General features: G+C 35.6%; 1 protein-coding gene across 1 annotated transcript in view; it reads right to left on the bottom strand.

The window, feature by feature from the left end:
- LOC102596582 (coiled-coil domain-containing protein 18-like) overlaps positions 1 to 9029 on the bottom strand; it is a 36098-nt gene extending 27069 nt beyond the window's left edge. Inside the window, exons 1-5 of the mRNA XM_006355856.2 lie at positions 8662 to 9029; positions 4251 to 4472; positions 3157 to 3252; positions 2366 to 2418; positions 2153 to 2249 (exon numbers count right to left, since the gene is read on the bottom strand). Of these exons, the coding sequence (XP_006355918.1) occupies positions 2153 to 2249; positions 2366 to 2418; positions 3157 to 3252; positions 4251 to 4472; positions 8662 to 8811 (618 nt within the window). The 5' untranslated portion in view covers positions 8812 to 9029. The remainder of the gene's footprint in view (positions 1 to 2152; positions 2250 to 2365; positions 2419 to 3156; positions 3253 to 4250; positions 4473 to 8661) is intronic.
- Between the last annotated feature and the right edge of the window lie 417 nt (positions 9030 to 9446).

Here is a 9446-nt window from a genome sequence, read left to right as displayed (position 1 = left end):
AAGACAATCCCCCCCCCCCCCCCCCCCCCCCCCCCTTCACTTTCAGTCAAAACTCAGGATGCAACCAGATTTTGAAACTAGCCTCCTCATCTTCGATGACCATAGAATAGGTTCTTTGCCACCCTTCCTCACCATAATTCTAGCTCTTGACAAATTATGCAAACTACACATAACATCTACAATTCTCCCACAAAGATTCTCCACCACTTCTTGAATAAGTCAAAACACCAAAGGTGAACCGAGAGACACACCAAATTCACCACCAGTCCCCAGTTAATCATGGATCTTCACACCCAATATGTTCTGCCTACCCTTCTACCTTCAAAAAATTGTCACCTAACAATCCTCTACCCCTTGAAGAACTTTTGCAGCTTGGCTCTTGTCTACAAAACGAAATAGGAACGGTGAATCACTGAACTGAGTGATCTTCAACCCATTAACTAGATCCCATACTGCAGCAACCCAGTTTCCTACCGCTTCTGTCGATCTCACCCATTTTGAGAAGGTCCCGACCAAGCAAGCCTTCAAGAAACTCTTCCTTCTTTGAACATGTTTGCTTGATAGAGAGAACGAAGGTTCTTTTCCTGATTCTATCTTTCAGTATGTTTCCCCAACTCTAGAACTGGCCATTCTAGCATTTCTTTGAAGGACCTTTGCTCTAGCTTCCTTAATTCTAAAGGAGAAGTAGGAGCCCCTCTCTGGACATAACTCTTGACTCTGAATCATGCAAACTCTACACACTAAAACTCTCCAAGGAAGAGAATTCAAATCAAGTTACAAGATTTCTCATGTTCAAGAGGGAGAGGAGGCGAACTAATCCACAGAACTTCAATAACCTGGTTGAGATGTTATTAAGGAGATACAATTTCTTATCAAACCAAATGCAGAATGCCAGTACCCTCTAGGATAAAATGGCCTTCCATTTAGTTGGCATTATATTTTAGTTAACCAGCCAACACCATATAATTTTAAATTATTAGATAAAGGGAAAAGGGTAAAACATGCCCTTAAACTATGTGAAAGGAACAAAAATGCCCCTCGTTTATAGTTTGGCTCAAAAATGCCCTTACCGTCAATATTTTGGCTCAAAAATCCCCTTGCGGTCAATACTTTGGTCCAGAAATGCCCCTATAGTTACAAAAATGGGTCAAAATGCCTTTTTTCCGAATAAATATATATATTTTTTTTCTTTTTAAACACATCTTCTTCCAATTAATATATTATTAAGGAACACTATTTTTGTTTTCTTTCTTCTAAAATCACTTTAACAAATAAAAATGTAGGAAATATTTTTTTTCTTCTTAATCTCATTTTATCAATTAAAATAGAATAACTTCATGTACCCTTTCGATATATAATATATGTCATATATATAAGATTATAGTATATCCATCATTAATTTATATTTATATAACGATAAAAAATAATGATATTAAAATAAGAAATATTTTTATTTTTTATTTTTTTCTGAATTGAAGTAGGATAAACATTTGCTAATTTTAAAAAGAAAAATAATTATTAGAAAAAGAATGTGTTAAAAAAATAATACTCATATTTATTTGGAAAATGAGCATTTTGACTGTATTTAAGTGGAGAAGGGTAGAGGGGCGGGCCCATTATCCACCGAGTTTAGAAGGCTGTGATTGGTCCAAAGGGCGGGTCACAGACCGATTTCTCGGTTATAAAAAAAAAATAACAATAAGGGCATTTTTGGACCAAAGTATTGACGACAAGGGCATTTTTGGATCAAACTACAAACGGATGGCATTTTTGTTCCTTTCGTATAGTTTAAGGGCATTTTTGAGCCAAAGTATTGACAATAAGGGCATTTTTGAGCCAAACTATAAACGGAGGGCATTTGTTTCCTTTCACATAGTTTAAGGGCATTTTTTACCCTTTTCCCTTGGATAAAAGATGTCTGAAACTGAACCACACAACAATTCTCAGCCTCAGCAAAACATAGTACTGCAGTGAAAAATATTGAACGTATACGAAGGCCCAACACTTCATCAAATGATTGTGGAATCAAAGTAGCACAGTCAAAGAGAGTAAAAAAAGTACATAGAGTTTCAATTACAGTTGTCTATTAATTTTATTTAAAATCAAGACGGTTTTCTATTGCTAAAAGATAGAAAGGACTGTTTGACTTTACCAATACTTCATCTTTGTAGCTTGAGAAAACTTTTGCCAGATCCTGGATACTGCTGACTATTGCATAGTGCACCTCTTTTCCTCCCGTGAGACAGAGTCTGCAGGTAACTAAATACAGTTAATATCTTGACACTCAATGCCTATTCAACAGATACAACATAAGCCAGAATTTACTGAAGACACACTCATGGCCTGTGATACTGACTAAACTCACCCAAACAATTCAAGAAGGAGAGAAACTTCCTCTTCATTTGGCGTTTCAAGAATCTGAGTAACAGAAAAGAGTAAATTTGTCGTTAACTCTCTTAATCAACAATTTTGAGAGCTAGATATCAACCAAATTATACATAAAAGAAAAGACCACAGACATTACACAATCTGGAAGGATAAAACTAAAGACACCACTACTTTCCATAATAAAGCAGTTGTCTATATCTAAACTTTCATTATTTAAAAAGATGGATCAAACAACTACCAAAGGAATTAAAATTTGGAGAGATCACAGAAATGGAATTTGTGTGTGATAACGCGGTTCCACTTCATATTGCGTCAAATAGAGTTTTTCACAAGAGGGACCAATCACATAGAGATTAATTGACATTTTGTCATAGAGAAGGAGCTCTTCGGAGACATCATCACAAAGTTTGTGCGGCCAAATAATCAACTGTAGATATATTCACAAAGTCCATTGCCGGTCCTAGCACCAGCTTGAGTATGAGGGTTAGGGTCTCATGAGTACTCAGAATAAGAGTAAATATAGTATATTGCTTGATTTACTCATATTGTAATTATGTAGTGATTTTCCTTCCTTTTTACAGCATGTATACATGGTTATTTAAGCCCCAGTAGCTTGAGGGAAAAATTAAGCCATGTTTCTCTTTTATTTCTCTTCCTCTTCACACTTCGGAAAAAGGATGACATATACAGAATTGATAAATGAAACTAAACATGAATGAGCTTCTTTTGGCAAAACAAAGCAGGAACTGAAAAAATTTACTTACATACCATACATATTGATATGCCCTCCAAAGCTTGACTGTATAGAAAGACATCATGGAAGTTCATTGGCTCACCACCCATCTCCGTATCATAATAGAGAACCTATCAAATTGGAGACGGGTTAGGCCAACTGTGTGAAACAAGTAAACTGGAGTGAAAAAACTTTTTGAAGGGTGAATCATGAGAATTCAATCAATAAATAAACAACATATACCCATAACAGAAAAAAATATTGTGATTGAGTTTACTCTCGATCTAAGCAACACAAGTACAAGAACCACATGTTAACTAAATAAGAGAGACAAGGTGACCACAATCAAAACAGTCTGAATTTAATTGGAATGATTGTTTTCACAACAAGTAGCATAATATATATATAACATAAGAGTTTTCACTAAAACCAAACAAGAAAAGCAGAAACAATAAACAGATCACAACCAACAGAACTTGATATGCATTGTAAGACAACCAAAGGCAATCTGATATCCATTCAAATTTGCATCCAAAAGACACTTGTGGAATGTGGACAAAGAAGCTTTATCAAACATGCTCAGCTTCATCAATTTATGAGATGTCAGTCCTCATGGTCTGCATACTTGATGCAATAAATATTACTGGATTGTAGATGGTATAAGAATCATACTCCAGATAAAATCATCTGATGAAGACATCCTAGAAGTATAAATAACAAACCAAGATCCAGTTGGTGATTTCACAATCAAAAGCAGCATAAAGGATTGAAGGGAGTCTGACACTCCTTGATATTTCTAAACCAGCAAAAGAGCCTTTTAGGGGACTAGCAGACGCACCATATCAAAAAGGAGATTAATTGACACAATGAACCAATTCCTGAACAGATTATTCCATGAGATAAACAGCACCAATGAATCTATGGCAAAACTACTTAAACGTACAATTATTTTACTTAATGCACATATAAATCCCAAACTGAAGAACAAACTAATTCTAGAATATTCAGATTTCCTTCTTACATGAAGACCAAACGGGAGAAATTATTTCTAGAAAGAGAAATTCCAAGTCCTGCTTCATCACAAAACAGAAAAGATAAAAGTGAGAGCTTGGAAGATCAATTTACTCACCAGAGATTGTTTTCTTGGATTCTCCTTTATTTCTTCGGAAGGATACTGCTGCTCGTTGATCTTTTCCTTATCTTCAGCAGAAACCTCAGTCCTCTTTTCAATTTCTGTAAGTACAGCTAACCACCTTTTCATCAATAGAATTCTCTCTGGTCCCCTACAAGAGACAGAAGCTTCTTCCAATCTTTTGACCGTCTGTTTGAAACTTTTGAAGTTCCTATTCCCCTGACATAAGCAAAAAATCATCTCATGAACTCTTTAGTTACACAGAAGAAAAACGCAAGCACAGGGAGCCCACGTATAAAACTTCACAGTTCCTGTAGTATTCCAGAAGTTCATAATGATGTTAAACTCCAATTTGATCTCTGCTGCTTGTATTTACTTTTCTTAAGCAAACCTTAATTTTTAAAATTTTATTATACTTCAGCTATCATAATGATAAAAACAAGAAACAACTTGGTTTCCTTTTCTTTTGAGGACTATAATACAATAATCCTCTATGCGGAAAAAGAAAGCAAACGAGGATCGCTTAGAAAAACAAAATCATGGGAAGATTCTGATAATTGACGTGGTTATCGAAAGTCAAAAACAGAGTGGAGGAGACAGATTTTTCACACTTTGGAAATCATGTACGTAGAGTCAGATCCAGTTCCACTCCAGATTGACATCAGTTCACAAGAGGAAGATATGGAAGCAAATGCAACTGAATGGGTTCAAGCGAACATGTTAAATTTGAGCCAGCTGTTTGGAGTTGATCTTAAGGGGTGTAGGAAGGAAGCACATGCTCTATTTATGAAACTTGATCAGAGGGAGAAGGAAAATGGGTCGGGGGAAAGTCACAAAGTCACAAAGGAGAACAACATAGTTCCAAAAGAAATCAGAAATTTATTCTTCAATGTGAATTTCAAGGATGGAGAGCCAAGATCTAGTGGGAGTATTCTAACTCTCAAACAATAATGAGAGTAAAAATTCTGTCTTGGAATGTAAGGGGGTTAAATGGAGAGAGCAAGAGGGGGATAGTGAGAAGTAGAGGTAGACCTAAGAAGTACTAGGAGAGGTGATTAAACAGAATATGGCGCAGTGGCAGCTTACCGAGAACATGACCTTAGCTAGAAAGGTGTAGAGGACTAGAATTATAATTGAAGGTTAGTATGTAGGAGTGATTTGTCTTGTTGCACTTACTAGTAGTCATAGGACTACTCTTCTAGTTTCTTGTTTGTCGATTTCTGTGACTATCTATTACTTGGTGTAGTATGTGTGTAGTAGCATTTTGTGGTAGTACTATTACGTTACTATCTGTTGTTTTGTTACTATCTATTGTATATTGTACTTCCATTATGTCTTTTCCTAGAGTGTTTTTTCCTTGAGCCGGGTCTATCGGAAACGGTCTCTCTCCCTCACCTCTGAGGTAGAGGTAAGGTTTGTGTACATTCTACCCTCCAGACCCCACTATGTGAGACTACACTGGTATGTTGTTTTTGTTGTCTTCTTATATCAGGTTTCCTCTATTCTTTGAGTTGTCATTAAAGTTAGATAATCTTCATAGATAAATATTTAGCTTGCTTTCGTTATACCCATGTACAATGAAAAGCTCTTTTCCACTGTCTTTCCTTATTTATTGCCACTGTGGAGTTACTACTTCAAAGGAGATACTCATTTCATTTGTATCATTGAGTTGATTTTTTAGCTAATCTGATTTTTCTTTTCAATAATGGCAGTGCCTGGCCAACTTGCACACACTCAACTAGTCTACTAGGTTATTGCTACCTCCCACTAGCACAAATACTAGGTGACTACCCAACAAGACTTAAACACATAGAAAGAGTTAACCTAGTGCCAGCTCTCCTACAACTTGAACCTTAGTTCACTCAGGTTATTGGTCCAACCTTTTACCAGTAGGCAACCATGTAGTAGCTGTAGCGCTAGCTATTTAATTTATACTTCTTGTAATGTCGACAGCATCAAGGTGAAATCTACACATAACTCAATAGTACTTACAAATAACTCTTGGATTAAATGCAATATCAAGTAGGACTAGAATTTTACTGATCTATACGGTTGCACGACATATTTTATAAGAAAAAACACTTTCAATCAAGAATCAAGCTTTGTTATATTGTTTTTCACAAGCGAGTGAACCCATCACCCTAATATCAGGACTTGGCTTTTTGTTTTCCATTTTTGTTAAGTAGAGCAATTGATGAATGACAATTCATCAAATATTACTAAGCCTATTTTTTTAGATACACTTAGCTCTATTCTTGGGCAACATTAAACAATTCAAGTTTTAAGAAAAAAAATAAAACCAAAATGGAAATCAATGGTTCTACTAGTAAGCAACTTACATAATACATGGACGCACCTCTTTGTTTCCTCAAGCATCAACTTGAGCTTAGCTATCTAGCTCTCCATTCCCTGTTAATACTCAATAATTCCTTCACTTCAAAACGCCATTGTTAATGCCATGGTGTTATCTTTCAACTCAACCAACCCCTCCTCTTACTATCTCCCTCTTTCTTCACTCTCTTAGATAGCTTCTTATGCAAAAAGCAGTCAAACAAGTACCCCTTCTCGCGGTCTTCCTCAAATCCTCCACAAAAACATTCATTGTAATAACCAGATTAAACTTACCCTTCCACTTCATTTAGGCAACCAAAGTTTGTCCTCCACGAATTTCTAGACACAATAACAGCATACCCAGTGTAATCCCACAAGTGGAGTTTGGGGAGGGTAGTGTGTACGCAGACCTTACCTCTTCTTTAAAAAAGAAGTGTCTTCGATAGACCCCTAGACTAAGGAGCCTAAATTTGATTCTCTTCCTCTATCAATCTAACCCCTTAGACTTACAACCATCGTCCCCTCCATCCCTCATGCAACTCATGACGCTTCATCGTGCGAACTCACGTACCCACTACCAACCACAATTTAGGCTCCTCAATCAAGTCATATGTGGAGAAGAAATGTGGGTCTAAATGATTATAAAGGAAAAGGGTGAGTTGAAATTAGTTATTCCAATGAATTTTCAAAAGGAGGATTTGAAGAAGACTGCGAAAAAGAGTACTAGTTTAAGTGTGTTTTGCATAAGAAGTTATTCAAGAGAATGAAGAAAGAGGAGGATAGTGAGGAGAACTATTGACCGAGTTGAAAGGGAACAACATGAAATTATGAATGGTGCTTAAAAGTGAGATGTATTGTTGTTGATTGAACTCTATTGGATTCCACTTTTTGTTAGATCCTACGGCAGTTGAAGATATAAAAATGGGTCTCCTTATATGATATCGAGCAAGCCTCACCTCATGAGCTAACTTTTGGGGTTTTGTCAGGCCGAAGGTCTAGTTTATATCATGTTTTCAAAGCTCAAGTTCATCCCGATTTTTTGGTTTACTTGATGTTGGGCCCCTATGTCATTTTGTTCACGCTCCAAATATCCAAGTCATGGGCATGCGGGGTCATTAGATCCCACATCGATGGGGAATTTTAAAACGGATCTCCTCATATGGTTTTGGGTAATCAAAACTTCATAAGCTACATTTTGGAGTAGAGTTAGACCTGAAATTCATTTTCAAATTATTTGGCCTTAATTACTTCGGTAAAACTTGATTAGTTGCTCAAATATAGTTCTAAGCTTATTTATTTAAAAGAATTAAAAGAAAGCACTAAGGAGAAAAACAAAAAATCCTTCTCAAAATATTATTCTTAGTGGAATTCCCCAAATGTTTAATTCACAAAATGTGTAAAACAAATAATCAAGTTCTGATATTAGGGACATGAGTACACACACCATTGAGTGAAAAATTAAAGAAAGCCGTATACCTGACTAGAAACTACATTTTAAAATTAGTTAAAGGTCGCTTAGTTTAGATACAAGTTATGCAACGATTAGAAATACAGGAATTATTATAAAGGATTACTTATGAAGGGTTTAGTAATATAAGGATTGTTTTGCACGTATTAGTAATGCAAGTATTGTAATGTGAATTATTTCTTTGTTGAATATTTGGTTTGATTATCATATTAGTATATAGTGTATATATTTAAAATACTTTAGTAAAATAAAATGTTCGTTAAGTTTGGAGGTTTAGTTTTGTCATTTCAGTGTTTTAATCTAGGTATTATATAATGCACCTATTCTTACCACACATAAAATATACATAGATTCCTCATTAATTTACTAAGGTAAAGCTACCAAACAATGTATTTAGCTATACAGGATTGTATGCCAAAATTGATTTCCTTAAAATGCAACCAAACAATGTACTATATTATGCTGATTTTCATAAACCCATTAACTCCATTGAAAGACAACCAATCGGCACCTAATTTGTGTAGTATAATTTCAAGACATTAACACAAAAGTATTAATAATATGGAGTGCTGGCTGTAAGGAAACAAAATTGGATAATGGAGAAATTACAATACGATCCTGGAGGAGTTTGGCGCCCTCTGCGACAGCTTGACCGGCTTGTTGAACAACGGAGTCAGCGTAGTTCTTGACAGTGCGGGTGAGGTTGTTCTTGTTCCCAACCTCCACGGCTTTGCTCATGGCCGATTTGAACCACGACATTTTTTCAGTTTTGAACTCTGGTTATTCCAATTAGGGCTCTACAGAATATGATGCTACGGATGTCGATGGATCGCCAGAGAGAACAGAGACTAATGAAGCTAACTTTGTTCTGTTGTTGATATCCAATGGAAAATTGGGAATGAAGATCGAGCACGGTGTTGCTCTTCTCTGCACAGCTTTGGGATAGGAAAACTGGCTTTGCTAAGACTGGACTTGGTACTTCTTCAGAGTCCACTATGGAAAATTCAATTACTTCTGCAAATTACACTTCCACCACCTAAGTTCTTTTTTTATTATTATTTGCTTACCTAAGTTTAGAAAAATACATAAGTTGCCCGAGAGAATTTAACTTAAGGTATTATCCTAGTCGTGAATTAAATTATTGTTTTTAAAAAAAAAGTGATCTTGACTTGGTCAACTAAGAATACAACTTCAAGGTCTTAATCTTAATGGTTCAGATATTAGTCATTAAGTTGTTTAGTAGAGTGTATAAGAATAACGAAGAATATAGTGTATTATTAGTAACTAGGTAATTTACTCGCGCTTTGCGCAGGCATAAATAATCTTTCTATGTTTTTGAACAATATTTCCAATAATCGACTGTTATAAGAAGAAAAAAAAAGTAAATTATAGTT

This window comes from Solanum tuberosum, unplaced genomic scaffold, assembly GCF_000226075.1.
Source record: "Solanum tuberosum cultivar DM 1-3 516 R44 unplaced genomic scaffold, SolTub_3.0 scf00209, whole genome shotgun sequence".
Lineage (NCBI taxonomy): Eukaryota > Viridiplantae > Streptophyta > Magnoliopsida > Solanales > Solanaceae > Solanum > Solanum tuberosum.
Note: the sequence above shows the minus strand (reverse complement) of the source record. Positions and strands in the feature narration are given on the sequence as shown.